This window comes from Erythrolamprus reginae, unplaced genomic scaffold (genome assembly GCF_031021105.1).
Source record: "Erythrolamprus reginae isolate rEryReg1 unplaced genomic scaffold, rEryReg1.hap1 H_18, whole genome shotgun sequence".
Classification (NCBI taxonomy): Eukaryota; Metazoa; Chordata; class Lepidosauria; order Squamata; family Dipsadidae; genus Erythrolamprus; species Erythrolamprus reginae.
Genome location: NW_027248471.1, coordinates 440255 through 463191, shown reverse-complemented (window position 1 = coordinate 463191; position 22937 = coordinate 440255). Strand labels below are relative to the sequence as shown.

General features: G+C 40.3%; 1 protein-coding gene and 1 pseudogene across 1 annotated transcript; both read left to right on the top strand.

Annotated features, from left to right (window-relative positions):
- Positions 1-5635: 5635 nt before the first annotated feature.
- On the top strand, positions 5636-6552 carry LOC139155373 (olfactory receptor 6E1-like; annotated as a pseudogene).
- Positions 6553-15112: 8560 nt separating this feature from the next.
- On the top strand, positions 15113-17864 carry LOC139155378 (olfactory receptor 14A16-like). The gene is made up of 2 exons (XM_070730509.1): positions 15113-15190; positions 16898-17864. Exon 2 carries the CDS (start codon positions 16899-16901, stop codon positions 17862-17864), a length of 966 nt encoding a protein of 321 aa, XP_070586610.1. The 5' UTR covers positions 15113-15190; position 16898.
- Positions 17865-22937: the final 5073 nt, after the last annotated feature.

The window sequence follows — 22937 nt, the reverse complement described above, 5'->3', positions numbered from 1 at the left end:
ACCTGAGTGGAGAGGATTTGATGTCGTGCTAGTCAATGAGCCAGAAAAGCAGCATAAGAGATTCTCCTACATCAGTGCTCGGAGGCACGATCTCTCTGTGTGTCTCTCATTATCTCCCCCCCTCTCATTTTCTGCCTCTCTCATTCCTCTATCTCTCTTTATCCTCTCTCCCATTGCCCACCCCATTTCCAAAACCCCACACCCAGAGAATAACTGGAATCAAATTAGGTTATGTTCTTTATATCTCTGGTAGGATACAAAAATAATACACCAGCTGGAGCATATCTCCCCATTTTCCTCTCACTGCCTCCATACTTGTGTGTTTGCTGCTATTGCACTAAACTTAGCAAAGAGAAAAGTGGCTGTTTCTCCCCCTTTTCTTGCCTCTTTTTCTGGCCCTTTCTCTGTGCTATGTTTAAGTGCAAAAGCAGCAAATAGCCTCAGAAACAGAGAGAAGTGCAGACTTACTTCTTGCAGGCATTCATGTATACCCAGCGCAAAAATCTCAGCTTCTGCACATGCACAGAAACAAAAAGAAGCCGACTCCCCCCCCCCCCAAATGATAAAAGATGGTGGTGACAATGGACTGGCACAAACCCACCTGGTTTTGGTAATGCTATAATGTCATCACCACTGGGTCGCTAATAGCTTGAGTGAACTGGTCCAAACTGGGAGGAACCCACCCCTGGATCCCATGATATATGGAATGCAATGTACTGCACTACAAAAAACAACAACACCACTTCTTAGAAATGAAATTATACTGCATTCATACAATTTAGGGCAAAAGTGGCCATCACCTAGACATATCATGCCGCCTTGATTTCATCAGCGTAATCCTGCCCTGCCACTCTGTTCAGGGTGACCCTTTCCCTTCTTAATCAAGGGGGGTATTGGGGAGCTCTTGCAGAGTAGTGCCAAGGAATTTAACTCATTGTTCACTGATAAAGTCACTCAGATCCAGGCGGACCTTGACTCAGATTGGATTGCAGTGTCAGCTGACAATGAGTCAGTCAAGGTGACTGGGGCCCATCCTTGTCCATCTGTCAGGGAGGAATTTGACCTGATGATACCTGATGAAGTGGACAAGGCCATTGGAGCTGTGAGTTCCTCCACCTGTTTACTGGATCTGTGTCCCTCTTGGTTGCTCTCAGCCAGCAGAGAGGTAACATGGAGCTGGGTACAGGAGATTGTCAATGCTTCTTTGTGGGGGGCTTCCCAGGAGGCACTCATGCACCCCCTCCTCAAAAAGCCTTCCCTGGACCCAGCTGTCCTTAACAACTATTGTCCAGTCTCCAACCTTCCCTTTATGGGGAAGGTTGTCGAGAAGGTGGTGTCGCTCCAGCAGTCCTTGGAAGAAGCCAATTATCTATACCCTCAAGAGTCAATATTCAGGCCCATCTACAGCACGAAAACTGCTTTGGTCGCGCTGATGGATGATCTCTGGTGGCCTGGGACAGGGGCTTGTCCTCTGTCCTTGTGCTTCTTGACCTCTCAGTGGCTTTCAATACCATTGACCATGGTATCCTTCTGCGCCGGCTGGAGGGTTTGGGAGTGGGAGGCACTGTTCTCCAGTGGTTCTCCTCTTACCTCTCCGGTTGGTTGCAGCTGGTGTTAGTGGGGGGGGCAGAGGTTGACCTCTAGGTCTCTCTTGTGGGGTGCCTCAGGGGTTGGTTCTCTCCCCCCTGCTATTCAATATCTACATGAAACCACTGGGTGAGATCATCCCAGGGCATGGGATGAGGTATCATCAGTATGCCGATGATACACAGTTATACATCGCCACCCTTTGTCCAGTCAGTGAATTAGTGAAAGTGATGTGCCAGTGCCTGGAGGGTGTTAGGGGCTGGATGGGTATCAACAGGCTCAAACTCAACCCTGACAAGATGGAGTGGCTGTGGGTTTTGCCTCCCAAGGACAATTCCATCTGTCCACCCATTACCTTAGGGGAGGAATTACTGACCCCCTCGGAGAGGGTCTGCAACTTGGGCATCCTTGATCACAGCTAACATTAGAGAAACATCTTTCAGCTGTGGTGAGGAGGACGTTTGCCCAGGTTTGCCTGGTGCACCAGTTGCGGCCCTATTTGGACAGAGAGTCACTGCTCACAGTCACTCATGCCCTCATCACCTCGAGGTTCGATTACTGCAACACTCTCTATATGGGGCTACCTTTGAAAAGTGTTCAGAAACTTCAGATTGTGCAGAATGCTGTCACAAGAGCAATCATGGGCTTTCCTAGATATGCCCATGTCTTGTCAACACTCCACGGCCTGCACTAGCTGCTGATCAGTTTCCAGTCACAATTCAAAGTGTTGGTTATGACCTATAAAGCCCTACATGATATCAGACTAGAATACCTTCAGGACTGCCTTCTGCTGCACGAATCCCAGTGACCGATTAGAGTTGGCCTTCTCTGGGTCCCGTCCACTAAGCAATGCTGTCTGGCGGGACCCAGGGGAAGAGCCTTCTCTATGGCAGCCCCAGCCCTCTGGAATCAACTCCCCCAGAGATTAGGACTGCCCCCACCCTTCTTGCCTTTTGTAAGCTCCTGAAAACCCACCTCTGTCACCAGGCATGGGGAAATTAATATACCCCTTAGCTGTTATGGTTTACGTATGGGTTGCTTGGGTTGTATTATTGCTTTTTATTATAAGGAGTTTTTTAAATTGTTTTTTAAACATTGGATTTGTACACTGTAATTTTTTTGTTGTGAACCGCTCCGAGTCTTCGGAGAGGGACGGCATACAAATCTACTATATTATTATTATTATTATTATTATTATTATTATTATTATTATTATTATTATTACTATACTGTATGAATGGATTAAGTTGTCAAAATGTTCATTCTGATTCATCACAGAATACATGTTGTATTGGACTTCTAAAAACATTGATATATACTGGAATAATTATCTTATTCACTCAGTCAATCAGTCAGTCAGTCAGTCACACATTGTGATTGAAGCAGTTTACAAAGACATAAAAGCACAATGTAAAAGAAATAAAAATGATAAAAAATAAAAAATAAAAAAATAATGTTATGCAGTGTATAGTCTTTAAATAATAATACAAGCAATATTTCTATATTTTAGTCTCTTAAATTCATGGCAGCCTCATGTGCATTTGTCAAATTCAGTGTCCTAATTAATGCTCAAAGGATATTTTGATACTTTTGGCAAATGCATATGAGGCCTATAAGAAAGAAACAATAATCATAGGTTTGCTGCCAGCAATACCTTAAGTAAGTGCATAATCTTATATTTTTTTAAAAAAATGTTTGTTTGTTTGTTTGTTTGTTTGTTTAATTCAATTCAATTCATTTCATTTCATTTCATTTTATTTCATTTGTATGCTGCCCATTTCCCAGGGGCAGTTATATCACTTATAAATATTCCTACACATGTTACTGTAGAATAGTATTAAATTGTTCCTTAATTACACTCAGCACTTGGCACTCGGCACTTACAATGTAACTATTTTTCTAAGGAGATTCAATACATATTAATAGTAAGCATTTTCTCTAAAAAGCTTTAACCTAAAGATAATGAGAATCAAGGGAGTTTTCATTTGTTCCATATCTTTAAAATTAAGATCCATTAATATGTCATTTCATTTAGAGTGTTAAAGATTTTGAAGAAACAAAATTACAAAACAGATTTTCATTGCTGACTCCATTATTTTTTCTTGCTGAAGGTAAGAATGAATAATTGTCACTGTGCTGCTACAACCTATCATTCTCTATTCATTTTACAATTTTAATTCATCTTCTTATACCTTAATGTTTCTTTACAAACAGCTAAAAGTAATTTTAGTATTTTCGGTTTGAACTGTTGTTTAGAAACATTTAGGATTTCATGCACCAACCCGTGTTCTGGCAGGGGTTCCCAGGTTCTTGTTCCTCATAGGCAGTGAAGGGCTACCAAAATTTTTACTACCACACTGTGGGTGTGGATTATGCAGGACGCCCTGCATTTTATTTCAACTTCTTTCAGTGCAAATTGAGTGCTCTGGGGTGGAGCTCCATTTTTGTTACCCCACTGCATACCACCCCCCAATCCAGGCAGCAGTCCACCCCTGCTCATAGGGTTAGGATTAGTCTACACAGGCAGAATTAAATAAGGTGGAAAGTGATGTGCGTTCAAGTTTAGTGTGTTGTGTAATGTATATATTGTACAAATATTATCTCTTCATTCAATATCATAATTTGGATAAAGCAGTCAATCAACTTATTAACTTAACTTGCCATTTATAATTTCATATCTATTAATATAGCATACATAATATGTCAATCAGATTATATTCTATCAGATATACATATAAATATATAAGTCAGTCATATAAACTTTCTCATTTCCTAGAATTTGGTTTTAATGCATAGGAATTTAATTTTGAACAAAAGCAAATAATGAAGCATGCTCATTGTTCTCCCATTAAATACAAACGTGAGTATTTTCAGTAAATTCTAAATTATAGAATTATGATCCATAAGCCAACATTTACATAGTTTATCCAACATTTATGAATTTCTGTCCAAAAGGAAACTATCTATCTTCTGTATTTCATTTTCCATATCTAAAAATCTATGGCATTTATGAATGTGTGTATGTTTAAAATAGGAACAATCTTTTTATATGAAAATTTTATATGAATTATCTTATTTAGGTTTCAATAAATATAGATGTAAAAAAAACCCTAGACATAAAATTAACACAGAGCTATGAGCTAAAGCACTTTACAATTAATTCTATGCATCTGTGGTACTTGACAAGATATGCTCCTTTTCTATTGTTTATCATGAATAGGATAGAATAGAATAGAATAGAATAGAATAGAATAGAATAGAATTCTTTATTGGCCAAGTGTGATTGGACACACAAGGAATTTGTCTTTGGGGCATATGCTATCAGTGTACATAAAAGAAAAGATACATTCATCAAGAATCAGGAAAAAACTGAAGGAATTACAAACATTGTATAAGTTTTAGCCTTGAAGACTATATATATAGTAATGCAGTGGTGTAATTTGTCAGAGGCCTGTAGAAAGGAGAGCAAAAGAGAAATTGTATTAAATTATTTGCCAAGCAACAGAGTAAATATTCCAAAGAGTGACAGTTGACTGTATCCTATCTTAGGGACTTGGTCACCTCTGTTCTCATTGCTGAAAAAATTTCTAGCTCAGATGTGATGCCTGTTTATGCATTTCACTCTTGAATCTTAGACACTTGGACTTACTGAAAACTTTGACCTGGCTCTTGGGACAACTTTAGATGGCCCCTTTCATGCTCTTTAAAAAACACATTTGCAGGCAAGTCTTTGCTTTGTTTAACATATAAGACACTATGAACTATTACCTGAAAATAAAACTGATAATTTCTCAAGCAATGGCTTGAGTCTATAAGATTGAAACTAGAAACAGTACATAATTAATGTGATGTGGAATCCTATAAATAATGTTGCTGGATGTATCTATTATCTAATAATCTACTTAATTCTTCATTTTTACAGATTTGTCAATTGTGGATCTGACTAATAGTTCAATTTACCGTCTCCTCCATCACTTCTTCTTTTCCTCTCTTTGTCTCTTACTTTACTGTACTATTTTTTAATCAATAGTATAAGATTAATCAAAGTATGAACTTGGTCAATAAAACTGTTGTATCTGAATTCATTCTCCTGGGATTTCACACCATTCGTTCAGTTGAGATTCTCATCTTCATTGTTTTCTTCTTTGCATATGTGTTAATCATTGCAGGAAATGTCACACTAATTATATTAGTGTTGGCCAATCTCCACCTTCAGGTGCCAATGTATATTTTATTGGCTAACCTCTCATTTCTTGAACTCATGATCACATCAACTGTAGTGCCTAAAATGCTAATAAATATTATCACAGGGAAAAAGAAAATCTCCTTTGTGGGCTGTCTTACCCAATCATTCTTCTATTTTCTGATGGGATCGACTGAATTTTTCATATTGGCTGTCATGTCCATAGATCGTTATCTTGCAATTTGTTACTACGCTATGCTTTGATTATGAGCAATAAAACTTGTTTCCAGTTTTTATTGGGGTCATGGGTTGGTGGTTTCATGATTATTTTAATTCCCAGCATTGTGACAGCTGGATTACCATTCTGTGGCCCAAATATTGTTAATCACTTCTTCTGTGATAGTGCACCTTTACTCAAACTGGTCTGTAGTGACACATTGCTTGCTGAAAATATAGATTTTGGGACTTCTTGTATATTACTCTTGGGATCACTTTTTGTAACCACTGTATCTTACATGTATATTATTATTGCTGTATTGAGAATACCTTCAGCACAAGGTCGTCAAAAGGCTTTCTCAACCTGTGTATCTCACATTACTGTGGTAACTCTATATTATGGGAGCTCTATCTTTATTTATGTCCGCCCAACCAAAGGAAATGTGATTGATTTTAACAAAATGGGTACTGTGCTAAACACAATAGTGACTCCTATGTTGAATCCTTTCATTTACAGTCTTAGGAATGAGAAAGTGAAGGTTGGACTAAGAAATATTCTAAAATAATTCTGAAACAATGAAATGAAGAACTTAAAAAAATATAGACAGAATCAAGAAATAGCAGTTTTAAAAACCCAGTACATTAGCATAATTAATAGTCTGTTACACATAAACTTAATGACACATATTGGGAGGTATATCTTTTATTTATTCATTCAGTTTAATCTGGTTTATTTATTTTTTGTTACATGCCATTAGATCATGCATAGCTGATATAAATCAGAAGGAATTAATTTCATTTGACTCACTTTTCTGGGATGTGATGGCTGTCACTGTCATCTACTTACTAGAAGTTCTGAGGTCAACTATACTCAATTCCTCATTTTAAACAACTTCATTCTAAAATGTTATCCTGGTCATTTTCTCTATAATGTAAAATGTCACTGATAGAAAATGATTGGTAGTCAAGGATAGATCCAACGTCTTGACAAAGGATTCTTTGTCAAAATAAGAGTTAGGATCTGTTTTTGATGAACTTTGTCCTATGTTATGTCCCTTCCTCTTACAAAGATTTTTTTTTAATGAACAATTGAACAGAAAACATGAGGCAACAAAATTATATCCAACAATAGAGCATATCTTGAGCATATTTGACATGAGGTATTCTTTTTCAAAGCTAGCTATTGTCAGTCAGTCCACGCTCTTGCTGCTACTAGTTAATCAGAGAGTTGGAGGTGGGATGGAGTTTTTATGCTAATACTTTATTTTAAAAAGGCATGTAAACCTCTCCCCCAGGCCTATATAGTTTATGTATAGTATGTTGTGTGTATGTTTTTTAAATTATGGGTTTTTAGATATTTTTAAATATTAGATTTGTATTGTACATTGTTTTTTACTATTGTTGTGAGCCGCCTCGAGTCTACAGAGAGGGGTGGCATACAAATCAAATAAATAAGTAAAAAAACAAACAAATAAATAAATAAATAAATAAAAATCTTTGTTGATAGACCCAATTATTGAACAGTAATAATACATATACAGCAATGGCCACTTAGAAAGCCCAAAGATGAGGTTCAGAAGAAAGATATTTGTTAGAAAGCCAAACTTGATCACCAACAGTCAATGGGGGAGTGTCTCTGCGGGAATGGTCGGCAAAGCGATTGTAGTCTTCTTAGCCTTGAGTTAAGGAACGTTGGACGAGTTGGTGAACGGCACGTAATTCGTTGAGAAAATCACCAGCACGTGGAAACAGCGAATCAGCAGGAGTGAGCAGAAACAAGCAGGGATGGAACCTGTAGGTAGCAGAGAGCGGTGTGGTCTGCGTAGAGGTATGTTCAGAGTTATTAAAGGCGAACTCAGCTACACAGATATATTTGGACCAATCATTTTGTCTGTCATGAACAAAACAACGGAGGTATTGTTGCAGGATGCCAATAACTTTTCCGGTGCCCCCATCGGTTTGGGGGTGATGGGTAGATTCCAGGGAAATCTTGACTTGGAGAGAGGTCATGAGTTCCTTGCAAAACTGGGCGGTGAATTGTGGACTACGGTCAGAGACGATGGTGTCAGGTAATCTGTGGAGGCAGAAAATGTTTTGGATAAATAGGTGAGCTGTGATTTTGGCTGTAGGAATTTGCTGACAAGGGATGAAATGAGCCATCTTGGTTAACATGTCCACTACTACAAATATAGCAGGGAACCCTTGGGAAACAGGTAAGCAGGTGAGGAAGTCCATAGAAATGGTACCCCGGGGTCTTTCATTTGTAGGTAAAGGTTGCAATAATCCCGGAGGGGGTCCGGTGGCGGCTTTGGCTTGGTTACAACGGATACATGAGTTAATGTAGGTACTGACATCATGGTGGAGTCTGGGCCACCAAAAGGTACAAGAAATGAGGCGTAGGGTTTTGAAGAGGTCAAAATGGCTGGCGGCGGGATTATCATGACACTGGTTGAGGATGAGACCTCGGAGTGGACCTGCGGGAACGTAGACCAGGTCATGGTAGCAGAGCAAGTCCTCAGCGATGGTCCATGGAGAATCAGGTTCTAGATCTTGTTGCCATTGGGTGACAAAGGGGTCCTGGTATTGTGCTTCCCGAATTCTTTTGCGAAGATCTACCGCAGTGTGGGCGGCTGCGATCGATGCTAGAGGCAGAATGGTACGAAGCAGCATAGGTTCGTGGTTTTGGGTGTATTCAGGTTTGCAAGACAGTGCGTCGACTTGTTTGTTGTCCCACTTAGAAATGCAGGTAATGCGGAAGATGAATCTGGCAAAGAAGAAGGATCATCGGATTTGTCGCTGGCTTAGCTTCCTGGCAGTTTGGAGAAATTCCAAGTTTTTGTGGTTAGTTCTAACCTGTACTTGGTGACGGGCTCCTTCCAGGTGATGTCGCCAGGTTTCAAAAGCAGTCTTGATGGCTAAAAGTTCCTTTTCCCAAATGGTATAGTTCTATTCATGAGGTTTTAATTTCCTAGAATAATAGGCACAGAGAAATAAAGGTCCAATGTCTTGGCATTGTTGGAGAAGTACAGCTCCTACTCCAACGTCAGAGGCATCGGCTTTGATGATAAATGGACGGTGGGGATCAGGGTATTGGAGAATAGGTTCTTGCATGAAAGCTTTTTTGAAATTAAGAAAGGCTTGTTGTTCTTTGGTGCCCCATTGAAATGGTAGGTTTTTCTGGAGAAGGGGAGTGAGGGGTGCAGTCAAGGTGGTGAAGTTAGGTTGGGTTCACCATGGAATATCTGAGAAAACATTTAATAGCATTCTGCTCTGATGGTGCTAATGTTATGCTTGGGAGAAAATATGGAGTCAGCAGCAGAATTGCTAAAGAGGTCCCAAACATTATAATCTGCCATTGCTTGAACTATTGCCTCCAACTTGTGCTGGATGACTTCATAAAGAACATTAAACAACTGAATTATTTCAGAATCTTCCTTGACAAGATATACACCATTTTTATACATCTGGCAAGAGCCAGTCGATACTTTCCAAAATTGCTAAAGAACTGAGCATTCAAATTGTGAAGATTGGCAGAGTTTTGGGACCAAGATGGGATGCCTGTAGTTTAAGGTCAACCCTTGCTGTGTGGTGTGCTTATCCAGTGCTACATCTTGAAAATTTAAAAATTTTCACTGATTTGGCTCTCATGATCAACATTCTAAACGAGATTGTGCACCTGTCAAATGCCCTGCAAGGGAGAAACATAGACATCATCAAGACTGAACAATTTGTATTGAATAGATAGAATAGAATTCTTTATTGGCCAAGTGTGATTTGACACACAAGGAATTTTATTTATTTATTTTATTATTAGAGTTGAAAGGGACCTTACAGGTCATCAAGTTCAACCCCCTGCCTGAGCAGGAAATCCTACATCACCCCAGCCAAATGGCAGTCCAATCTCCTCTTGAAAGTGTCCAAAGTTGGGGAGTCCACAACCTCCGCTGGCAGGCCGTTCCACTGGTTGATCACTCTCACTGTCAGGAAATTCTTTCTTATCTCCAGGTTGAATCTTTCCTTGGTCAGTTTCCAACCGTTGTTCCTCGTCCGGCCCTCTGGTGCCCTGGAAAACAGTGTCCCCCCCTCCTCTCTGTGGCAACCCCTCAAGTACCTGTATACAGCTATCATGTCCCCCCTAGCCCTTCTTTTTACTAGACTATCCATGCCCAGTTCCAGCAACCTTTCCTCGTATGACCTGGTCTCTCGTCCCTTTATCACTTTAGTTGCTCTTTTCTGCACCCTCTCTAGAGTCTCTATATCTTTTTTGAAGTGTGGTGACCAGAACTGGATGCAATACTCCAGGTGCGGTCTGACCAGGGCTTTATAGAGTGGTATTATTATCTCTCTGGTCTTGGAGTGTATCCCCCTGTTCATGCATCTTAGGATTGTGTTGGCTTTTTTAGCCGCTGCTGCACATTGCTGGCCCATGTTTAGCTGGTTATCCACTAAGACTCCAAGATCCCTTTCACGGTCACTCATGGTGAGTGTGGTTTTGCCTAATTTGTATGCATGTTTTGGGGTTTTTTTTGCCTAGGTGCAGGATTTTATTCTTCTCTACATTGAACTTCATTTTGTTCATTTCGACCCACTGTACAAGTCTGTCTAGATCTTTTTGAATTCTGTGTCTATCCTCTGGGGTGTTGGCCACTCATGCCAGCTTGGTGTCATCTGCGAATTTAATTAATTCACCCTCTATTCCCTCGTCTAGGTCATTGATAAATATGTTGAAGAGTACTGGGCCGAGGACTGATCCCTGTGGTACCCCGCTGCATACCTCTTTCCATGTGGATTTAGTCCCGTTGAGGGCTACTCGTTGGGTGCGATTGGTCAGCCAGTTTTCAATCCATCTTGTTGTGTTACTGTCGATTCCACTCTTCTTTACTTTGGAGAGTAGAAGGTTGTGGTCCACCTTGTTGAATGTCTTGGTGCATATGCCCTCAGCGTACATGAAAGAAAAAGATACATTTGTCAATAATCATGTGGTACAACTTAATGATTGTCATAGGGGTCAAAAAAACAATGAAGAAACAATCAATATTAATAAAAATATTAGGATACAAGCAACAAGTTACAGTCATACAGTCCTAAGTGGGAGGAAAAGGATGATAGGAATGATGAGAAAAACTAGTAGAAATAGAAGTGCGACTTAGTAAAAGGTTTGACAGTGTTGAGGGGATTATTTGCTTAGTAGAATGATGGCGTTCAGGAAAAAATTGTTCTTGTGTCTGTTGTCTTAGTGTGCAATTAACTATTGCGAGCAATCAACACCTTCAAATGGCTTAGATTGGAAAAGGGCATATATGAATCACAGGTTGATGCAGTTATCAGTTCCAAAACCTTCAAAAATATTCCTTTTTGTTAAAAATCAATGATTTGTTTCACTTCCATGTGAAAAACATCACATGGAAAACATTCTCTGGAAAACATCACCAGCAATTTGAAGAAAAGGCTGATGGATTGAGAACACCTAAAAACAGGTATCCAATTGCCAGACGCACACAAAATACATTGATTGTGTTATTCTAAAGGGACAGCATGCAATTAAAGTCTTCCTTTCTGTGTCTCTTCTTTGTGCAGGTCATGGGAGCAAAGTGGTCAGTTGGTGGTGTCCTACCGGACGGTCATCTTCCTTTTGTAAGTAGCTCATTTATTGCTTTGTGTACTTTACTTATTTTATTCTTATTTAAGTGCACAAAATAATTTTCTTTTTTAATATAGCTTTGGAACATCCTGGATGTCCTAGGCAGGGCTGAAGTTTCTACAGGGACTGGTTCCTGTTCAATGGTGGTGACTCCAGCTCTTCAGATAAGTCCCTCGTTTTTTCTTTATGGTTGCAATAATTTTAGTGTGCTAATATGAACCGGAGGCCAGCCATCAGTAATTCTACTTGGCTAAATGACGTGCTAGAGGTAATATGCTGATCATAAAAGTTTAAAACCAGCAAAATCAATATGTCACATGACAATTTCCATCCATCACATGACATCTGGTCACATGGCCAGCAAGCCACTCCACTCAGTCACATGGTAGTTAACCCACTCCCACTCAGTCATGACTTTTAAGGCACCCCATCACATGATTGTCCAGCCATTCCCACCTGGTCACATGGACAGCAAGCCACACCTACTGAGTCACATGACCATTAAGCCACACTCACAAAAAACCCATGCCCACAGTGTGGTATTAAAAATTTTGGTGGCCCATGACTGTAATAAGGTAAACCAAAATGGTAATCAGCAGTCTGTAGACTTCAGACAAATGTCTTAGAAAATGACTTCCAGATTTTTCCAATCAATATATTATACTGAGACGAGGTGATGCAGATGTCATGGGAACCAAAATAGCATCTGAGAGAATAAATCAACTTCCATGTCTTATTTCTTTTAGCGTAGGGTCCAATTTATTAACAAAGCCAATTTGGATTCTGCATGTTTCATTCCACCTTAAAGTCCCTTAAGATTACCTCCAGGTCAAAAGCTCATCTCCCATCCCCACACCCACAAGTGCAATCATGAGGACAAATCTGATGTAGGGATTTCTAATTCCTTCCTGTGTTCAGTTTACTTTGGATTCTGCGTAAGGGAATGTTGCTGCGTGGCATAAATCTCTCACTCTCTCACTCTCCCCTGTTCTTTTCTCACTACCAAAACTGTGTCAGGCCAACCTTTGACTTTGGGCCTGACAGTAGATACCTTTAGCATTGTTTACTACGACTGTATTTCCTGTCCCAACTAAAATTAAAATAAAAGCGATGGAGGAAGAGTAAGTCCGAATCTGATCGAACACTTGTAAGAGCTCATATTAAGACTGACAAAATGGCGCTCAAGGCAAGCGATGGGGCATCGTCCTGTACAATGCAGTAGAGGACGGTGACTGCATGTTGTCCTGAGCCCCACCCCGGGGGGCCTCACTGTCAGCGATAGGCAAGACTCCATTTTCATCTGTTTGGGGAGGGCAAAAGTATTCCTTTTCAGTAATTGCCTGCACCTTAGCAGGGGTAGGGTGAATCCCCTGACCATCAATTAAGAACCCCAGGAACTCCACGCTCTGTGAGGCAAAGGTACATTTTTTGGTTTTCACCCATAACCCCACTTCTTGGAATTTACTTAGGACAGCCCATACCCACTGTAACAACTCGGGGCGAGATGACGCAGCAATGATGACATCATCGAAATACGGTAAGGTCCCTGGGATTCCATACAATAACCGCTCCATGAGCCCCTGGAATATTCCAGGGGCGGAGCTGATCCAAAATTGTAACCTTGTACAATGAAAAGCCCCCCGGTGGGTGATGATGGTTTGTAAATCTGCTGTCTCAGGGTCCACGGCCAATTGCTGGTATGCCCTGGACAGGTCAATTTTCATGAAAACCCTACCCCCTTCCAATGAGTGTAACAGGTGAGCCACCATGGGCACCGGATACGAGTGGTGTGCAAGTGCCCTATTAACAGTACATTTATAGTCCCCGCATAAACATACTGATCCGTCGGATTTGATGGCCATGACTAAAGGGGTTTCCCACTTTGCTTGGTCCACCGGTTCCAATATTCCTAAACTGATCAGCCGATCAAGTTCAGTGTCAACTTTACCCTTAATGGCCAACGGTACTCGTCGTGGCTTCAGGCGCACCGGTGGAACCAAGGAATCAACGGTCAGTGAAACTGGGGTACCTGTATAATTTCCCAAGGTGCCGTCAAAGACTGAGAGGAACTCCTGAGCTAATTGCTGGGACATAGAAATATCACTAACAACATTTATGCCCGTGATGTAAACCCCAATGCTGAGAACCAGTCCAGACCTAGCAAGTTTGTTAATGGGCCATCTACTATAATAAGGGGCAACCGCCCACAAAAAGACTTGAACTGAACCGGAAAATAGCCCTTCCCCACAGTTGGAATCAACTGTCCTTGGTAGTTCTTCAAAAACAGTGGACATGGCCCCAAACGATTTTTTGACACCCGGGGAAAAAGTCGCTTGATGGTGCTCCAGGACATGAGAGAAACCGACGATCCCATGTCGATCTCCATGGGGCACAAGGAACCTCCTACTCACACGAACACTGTGATCTTTGAAGAAGGCGACAGCTCCCCTTGCAGCTCTGACGCCGGTGAGGAATGACGAACGGTGATTGGCGGGGCAACTGACGAATCCCTGATGGTGTTGCAGAACTTTTGGTGACCAAACGGCTCCTTCTGCCAACCCCTCTGTTGTGGAGGACAGGATTCCCGGCCAGAAAATGACTGGAAATTAGATGAATTCCTCTGGGAACAGCACACTCGAGCAATATGACCTTGCCTGCCACAGCGATGTCAATAAGCATCCCGGAACCCGCAACTGGACCGTGGGTGGTCACCACCACAACTCCCGCACGTAATGCGCAACCCTCTAGCGGCGCAGGGCTCTCCTTGTGGTAATTGCCTCGTTTTGGTTAAACTGGCTAATCTATTTACTTCTTCCTCCTCCTGTTTTAAACTGGTCTCGATGTCCACTGGTAATGCAGCTGACACGACTGTGCTGTGCGTGGTGACCGTGGCGGGTGGCAAATCCATGTCAGCTAAAGATTGGGTGGACATTTCCACAGCCCGTGCCTCCTTTAACGTGGCCGAAAATGTCAAATCCGTCATAGTTAATAGTTGGTGTTGCAGGCAGGTATCTCTGACCCCATAGATTAAACAATCAAGCAGATAATCGTCTAAATCCTGAAATTCACAAGATTTAGCCGTGCGATGGAGGGCTGCCACATACTGATTAATTGTCTCCCCCTCTGCCTGGTTCTGATGATAGAACAAATAACGCCTAGCGCTTCGAGAAGGCGGGGGGGCATAATGATATTGGAGCATTGTGAGAAATTCACTCCAAGGAACATCATGAATGGATCATGGAGCAAAAAGGGAGAGGGAGGTTTCCAGCATCTCAGTCCCACAAAAACTTAAAAAAATACGCACATTTCCTATCACCGGAGAGGTCCTTGTAATCATTAGAAATAAGGAAACATTCAAAACGGGCAAGATATGCTCCCAAGATTCCCCTTGAGGGTTGAACGGGGGAAAAACTATTTGCGTAGACATTGTTAGTTACCCTGGCATTTGTTTACAGGAATGCGGTGCCGGTCGAACGTCTGGGTGTAGTTACCTCGTCGCCAGTGTAGTAATCAATCGGACAGCCAACAGCAGGTGCAACTCAACTTTATTAACAGAAACTCAGGTAAAGGTTTTTCCACACTTGACAGGATATTTATACTCGGAACTCAACCAATGGGAACGTTACACTGTTCCCGCCACTGTTGCTAGGGACATAACACACACCTCACACAAGACAATCGTTTTATACAAATGTTAGAAAAATAATTAAAGGATGGTCCAACATTTACAACAGGGCTTTGAAATTAGATTGAAAACATTTAATTTGCAGGAAATACAGACAACAACGTTGTTGTCTGGTGATTTACAATCCAGTCATCACTATGCAATCTAGAATCATTTCAAAGAATGACTCCCAGAGGTATAATGGAAAACAGGATTATTTCTACTAGCTCCCCATAGCATAGATTTCTTTACATGTTACCTTTGATTCTATAACAAACAAAATAGTTTCTTCTCAGATATTTGTTAGCCTTGTCTCTTTGTTTGCTTTTATGGAATCACTTAGACCTCTGATTTCATCTTCCACAGCCTGCTTCAATTGCAACATACTCTATCCACCAATTTTATTTGGTAAATACAAACAATCTTTATTGCTTTTGGAGTGTAGTTCATGATCTATTGTCATAAGGTTTGGATCTTATATTGTAAAGCATATAGTTTCATCTTTTTCCAGTCAGAAATATATGCCATGCAATATATTAGAATACTTGAAGTATTGTTGGTTTTATTATATAAACATTGCCTATGGTTTTAATTTTTTAAAAAAAATCTAATACATGTTACTTATTTATTGTTTGTTTCTCTTTCACATGGTTCTACAAATATTGTTTCTAAAATATTCAAACTATAAATTTGTTTATTTATTTTCAGTGTTTTGACATTATATCCATCCCATGATTAAATGTAGTTCAGTTATAATTAGATGAAAGACAATTTATTAATTATTAAATTAAATTATTATTAAATTAAATTAATTCTTTACAAATATTAAAAGGGACAGAGTGGGGCTATATACAAATCCAATTAAAATAAAAAATAAAATGAAAAATTGCACTAAATTCTTCCTGGGATTTACTTTGTTTACTCATATGAGTAAACGAAGCTCTAGGAAAAAATTATCCCGTTCATATCCACTCGCTTGAAGTAAGCACAAAACTTAATTACTCTCATTTTTAGTCAGATATATTCATATTATCATGAATATATGCATAATTAATAGTATGGTTTTTGTACTGTTAGTGTGAAATAAAAATGTGGACAAGAAAAAAAATAAAGGACTGAAAGAGAGTGAAAGAGATGTTTCCTTTTTGTTCAATCTATTTTATACCTACTCAGTTATAGTTACTGTTCACTTTAAATAGAGAGAGGAGAACTTACAAAGAGCACTAACAATAATATTAATAAAGTACTTTAAAAAAAAACAAAAATCTATATAATATGCTATCAAATAGATATTATTTTTTTCAAAGAATTTACCTTTCCATTACATATCGCTATTATTCTGAAATTAATTTAGTTTGATTTTTCCATTGTAGAATCCAAAAACCCTTCCCTTTATTCTCTGCTTGGCATCAGATATTTCTATTTCGCTTTCATGAAAATAACTCAACAATGCAATCCAAAAGATATAATAATTTACTTCTACTATTGCAAAGGCAATCTATTATTCTAAATTCCCATTATTATCTCTTTCATGGGGAGTATACTGAAATTTAGTAATTTAGATGATTTGATATATTTACTAACTATATTCCTCTCTTTTTCTCAGAATGTCTCAGATAAATGAAAAACATGAAATGACCAATGAATCTACTCTGATAGAATTCATTCTGATGGGATTTTCTGATAATTATGATGTACAAATTATGTATTTTGTGATGTTTCTCTTCATGTACTTTATAGCCATAATGGGGAATGTCCTCCTAGTTATTACTGTGGCTCTGAACTATTCCCTTCATACCCCAATGTACTTCTTTTTAGTCAACCTGTCATTTTCAGATATTTGCTTCATCTCAACCACCATTCCAAAATCCATGCTCACTTTCTTGACAGATAACAGAGTGATCACCTTTACTGGATGTGCCACGCAAGTCTTCTCAATTTTCACCTTTGCAGGTTCTGAAATTGCTTTGCTCACCATCATGGCTTATGATCGTTATGTGGCCATTTGCCGTCCTCTGCAATATAACCTTATTCTGAATTGGGATACTTGCATGCAAATGGCAGCTTCTTCCTGGATCACCTGTATGATCCATGCTTTGCTAGAAACTGCAATTGTATTTCAGTGGGAATACTGCAGGTCACATATGATTGAACAATTGTTCTGTGATATCCCTCAGTTACAGAAGATTTCTTGCACTGATACAAGACCTAGTCAAACACTGATTTTTGTGACAGCAATCATGGTTAGTTTAGTTTGTTGTGGTATTATTTTTATTTCTTATGGTTACATATTCTCAGCTGTGCTAAAGATTCAGTCAATACAAGGGAGACACAAAGCCATCTCTACCTGCACTCCCCATCTAATTGTCTTCTTTTTGTTTCTCAGCACTGCCTTATTTTCTTATATGACACCAAAAAGCCACTCATCTCATAGTATAGAATTGCTTTCTGCTGTTTTTTACACAGTTTTGCCACCATTGCTCAATCCTATCATTTATAGCTTCAGGAATAAGAACATGAAAGAAGCCATGTTAAAAACAGCAGTGAAAGCATTTTCACTTTTAAAAAAATAAAAATGATGTACTTATGTAAAATACATCTTGCAGTCCTAGTTACCAATGCAAATGTCTTGTGAAAGGTTTCCAATGATTTCCATTCTTTAATTGCAAGTTCTTTCTTTTTCACTAATATTTCCAAACATTCTTTGAGTTCTTTACACAGAAAAATTCATGTAGTGATTATACTTACAACAGGTTTTTTTTCTTCTTTTGGAAAATTTGCTACTGATCATATAGTTGACACTCACATTCTCAACTGTTATGGATATTGCTGAACTATCGAGCCCTGGCCTTTAGCATGACTGTGGTGTAAGTGAATAGGGTGGTATGATTTTAAATTTAGGGTTTTAGATTGTTTTAAATATTGGACTTCTGAACTGGCTTTTGTATTTTTATATGTTGGAGAAGGGTGGCATATGTGTCCAATAAATAAATTAATATTTATATGTAACTTATTGTTTTCAGTTTTCTGTACTCACCTTTGGTTAATAAATGAATAGCCAAATATATTTGATCATGAATAAAAAATGTTGAATAAACTTTTTGGTTGTCTTGCTCTTGACTTGAACAATTTGTGTATGGACTACGGCTCATTAAAAATATATCCATTATATAGATGATATTTGGAAATATTACTATTTTATTTATATCCTCATTTTATTTGAAAACTATGGCTTACAAATAAAAGAACCTTTTTCCATCAGTGACCACAGCATGATAAACTTCAGTCTCAACCTAAGCCACACTAAGATCCACCCAAATAATGCAACTCCGAAATTCAACTTCAAAAAAGCGAACTACGAACTCATTGATGCCCATCTTTCAACATTAAACTGGCAAACTTTATTCTCTAACTGCAACTCTATGGATGACCTCTACAACACATTCTTGCTTGAGATGAAAATAATCATCAGACTTTATGTACCATTTGCATCTTCCTCAACCAAGAAAAATAACCTCCCCATCTCAATAAGAAAATTACAATTTAAAAAAATCTCTCTGGCGTAAAAACAAAAAAGGACAAGTAATAAACTTCAAAAGCCGTTATAAAAGTATATGCAAACAAATAAAAGCAGAATGTCTCAACTACCACAGCATACAAGAGGAAAAACCTTCTGTTTGCTGATATTCCACCTTGGTTATGTGTTCTTCTTTCAATTTTTTTGTATTTGGTTTTTTTTTCTTTTATGTTGTCTGCAAGGTCTTTGTTTAGTCATGCTGGTTTCATTTTAGTCTTCCTGTTTTTCTTTTTCGTAGGAATTGTATCATTTTGGGCATCTATGATAGTGATTTCTAGGGCCTCCCAGGCTTCCTGTGTCGTTTCAGCCTCTAGAAGTTTCTTCCAGGGTTTTTTTCCCAGCTTCACTCTGAGCTTGTTTAAGTCCACTTTTCTAAAGTCTGGGACTATAGTGGTGTTAGGTACAACAGTTGGTGATTGCATTATGTTGAATTTTAGGATGACATGGTCACTCTCATCCAGTGTCCCTTCTTCTTCTGTTCCCTCTATAATTTCTTCCCTATTTGTTAACATTAGGTCTAGTATTGCAATCCCTCTGGTTCCTGTTAGAAAGTTATCAGTGAGACTGGTAAGAAATCTGTCAGACTTTCCACTTGGTGCTGAGTTTGTTTTCCAGTTAATGTTCGGATAGTTAAAGTCCCCCATTATTGTTGTGCTGTGCTTGTTGCATATTTCTGTTAGTTGGCTTGTAAAGAGGTTGTCCATTGTATCTGTTTGGTTTGATGGCCTGTAGTATACTCCAATTGTAGTGTTGCACTTCTTTTCTTGTATGCTAACCCATATGATTTCTAAGGGGTTATCTTCTTTGGTTGGATATAGCTCTGTGGCAGTGTAGTGGCCTTTTATGTATAGTACAACTCTAACTCCTTTCTTATTTGACCTGCTTTTCTTGAAGAGGTTGTAACCGTTTATCTCTGTGTTCCAGTCATGTGTTTCATTCTACCAGGTTTCTTTAATTCCAATTAGATCGTATTGACCCTTGTGCATTAGTAATTCTAGTTCGTCCTGTTTGTTCCCCAGGCTTTGTGCATTTGTGTACAGGCATTTTAGGTGTTTGTGTCTGATTCTGGGTGGACATTTTTATCCTCTGATTTATTAGTAGGCTTGACTTGTTCCCCTTCCTTTTTTTGTTTGTTGTTCAGTCTCTTAGTTTGGTCACCCTCCCCTCTCAGATCCAGTTTAAAGCCCTCCTAACCTTTGCTTAGACTGCTGCATTCCTTTGCTTGGTTGTCAATAGTTATGGGGTGGGTTAGAGAGAAGGGGTGTGGGTGGGAAGCGCACAGGAGGAGATAGGTTTCGCTTTCCTAAGTACCAGAAGGAGACCATTAGAGGAAAATTCCAGAAGAGTGACGTGAGGGCCAAGATGCCCCACCTGATGATTATGGACATTGGGGATTGGGCACGGTTTCAAGGGGGGTTGGAAAAGGGGTTTGATATATGTCTGTATCACGCCATTTTCTCAGACTTTGCTTTTCTTTCGATGCTTCTAGTTCTGATTTTGATAAATTTGCTAGAAGCCCTTCTTGGAGATATTGTAGGCCATGGTCAGGGAAACCAAAGTTCTTTTGGCAACACCATCTACTTAGCCAATAGTTTGTGGGATTTTGTATTCTCTGGCCGGGTGTCATCCTCTTGTGGGTAAAAAACAACCTGTGCACCTATCCTATGACTATGTTGCCCAAATGGTCATAGTCTTTCATTCTTTGATTCATGTATTTCCCTGTATCGTTTGTTCCCGCATGGATCACCAGTAAAGGGTAGTAGTCAGAGGGTTTTAATATTTTGGTAAGGTTTTGCATTATGTCAGAGATTTCGGCTCCAGGGAGAAAGCGTACCTCTCAGAATTGATTGTCTGGTCTGTAGATGGCAGGTTCAGTTCCCCTGAGGATTGGGTCTCTAATTACCAGCACTCTCCTTTTCTTTTTGGTTGGGTTGGGGAGGGGGGGGTTAGCTTTCCTTGTGGAGGCATTTGTTGTTGTTGTGTTGTGTTTCATCTTTGCTTATGGGGGGTACGTCTTCCATGTGCATGGTTGGTACGTCTTCTCTCTCTGTGTGTGGTAAGTTGCAGGGTGGGTGTGGGAGACTGCAGTGATGGCAGTTTTGCTTTTAGTTTACTAGGCATGATTTCAAATGTGTGAAGTGTCTGGTGGTATTCAGATGGGTGCTGTGAGAGAAAAGAAAAGAGAAAAAGAAAGTGCTGATAGTGCACCCCCTCTTCAAGAAGCCTTCCCAGCCGTACTTAATAACTATCGTCCAGTCTCCAACCTTCCCTTTATGGGGAAGGTTGTTGAAAAGGTGGTGGGGCTCCAGCTCCAGTGGTCCTTGGAAGAAGCTGATTATCTAGGCACTCAACAGTCAGGATTCAGGCCCGGCTACAGCACAGAAACTGCTTTGGTTGCACTGATGGATGATCTCTGGTGGGCCCAGGACAGGGGCTTGTCCTCTGTCCTGGTGCTTCTTGACCTCTCTGCGGCTTTCAATACCATTGACCATGGTATCCTTCTGCGCCGGCTGGAAGGGTTGGGAGTGGGAGGCACTGTTCTGCAGTGGTTCTCCTCCTACTTCTCCAGTCGGTCGCAATCGGTGTTAGTGGGGGGTCAGAGGTCGACCTCTAGGTCTCTCCCTTGTGGGGTGCCTCAGGGGTCGGTCCTCTCCTCCCTGCTATTTAATATCTACATGAAACTGCTGGGTGAGATCATCCAAGGGCATGGGGTGAGGTATCATCAATATGCCAATGATACCCAGTTATACATCACCACCCCATGTCCAGTCAACAAAGCAGTGGAACTGATGTGCCAGTGCCTGGAGGCTGTTGGGGCCTGGATGGGTGTCAACAAACTCAGACTCAACCCAGACAAGACAGAGTGGCTGTGGGTCTTGCCTCCCAAGGACAATTCCATCTGTCCGTCCATTACCCTGGGGGGGAACTATTGACTCCCTTGGAGAGGGTCCGCAACTTGGACATCCTCCTCAATCCACAGCTGACATTAGAACACCATCTTTCAACTGTGGTGAGGGCGGCATTTGCCCAGGTTCACCTGGTGCACCAGTTGCAGCCCTATTTGGAATGGGAGTCACTGCTCACCGTCACTCATGCCTTCATCACCTCGAGGCTCGACTACTGTAATGCTCTCTACATGAGAGCATGAGGCAACCTTTGAAAAATGTTTGGAAACTCCAGATCGTGCAGAACACGGCTGCAAGAGCAATCATGGGCTTCCCTTGATCTGCCCATGTTACATCAATACTCCGCAGCCTACACTGGCTGCTGATAAGTTTCCAGTCATAACTCAAATGGTTGGTTTTGACTTATAAAGCCCTACATGGCATTGAACCAGAATACCTTCGAGACTGCCTTCTGCCGCTTGAATCCCAGCGACCGATCAGGTCCCAAAGAGTCGGCCTTCTCCACGTTCCATCAACAAAACAATGTCGCTTTGCGGGACGCAGGGGAAGAGCCTTCTCTGTGGTGGCCCCAGCCCACTGGAATCAGCTCCCCCCGGAGATTAGGACTGCCCTCACCCTCCTTGCCTTCTGCAAACTCCTGAAAAACCCACCTATGTCACTAGGCATAGGGAAATTTATTCCTCCCATTGTCCCGCTTTATGTATGGTATGTTGAGTTGTGTGATTGTTTTTTAACTTAATGTGTTCTGATTTTGTAATATTGGATTTGTAGACTGCATTGTTTGTTGGAAGCCACTCCATGTCCTTGGAGAGGGGCGGTATACTAATCTAATAAACAAACTAATGAACACCTATTAATAAACTTGATTAGTAGTTGATACACACAAACACAAGTTAAAGCAGTCTTTTCTTGAAAAAACAGCTATTAATTACACAGCATTAACAGCTGGCAGAAGTCCATAAAATTATAAATTAAGTCTACGCAATTAGTCCTGGCTAGCTCAAGAAGCTTTCAAGGGTTGGCAAATTGCTTAGAAACAGTCCACAAGAAGAAAAACAGATAAGATGATCAGACATTTTCAGACCACAAAGGCACTTGAATTAACAAATGTTGTTTCCTGCAGGGTGGGCTAGGGGAGTGGCCTATTAGCCACAAGCCTTATT

Coding starts and splice junctions, on each gene's coding strand:
- LOC139155378 (XM_070730509.1), top strand. CDS start 16,899: ATGTCTCAGATAAATGAAAAACATGAAATGACCAATGAATCTACTCTG.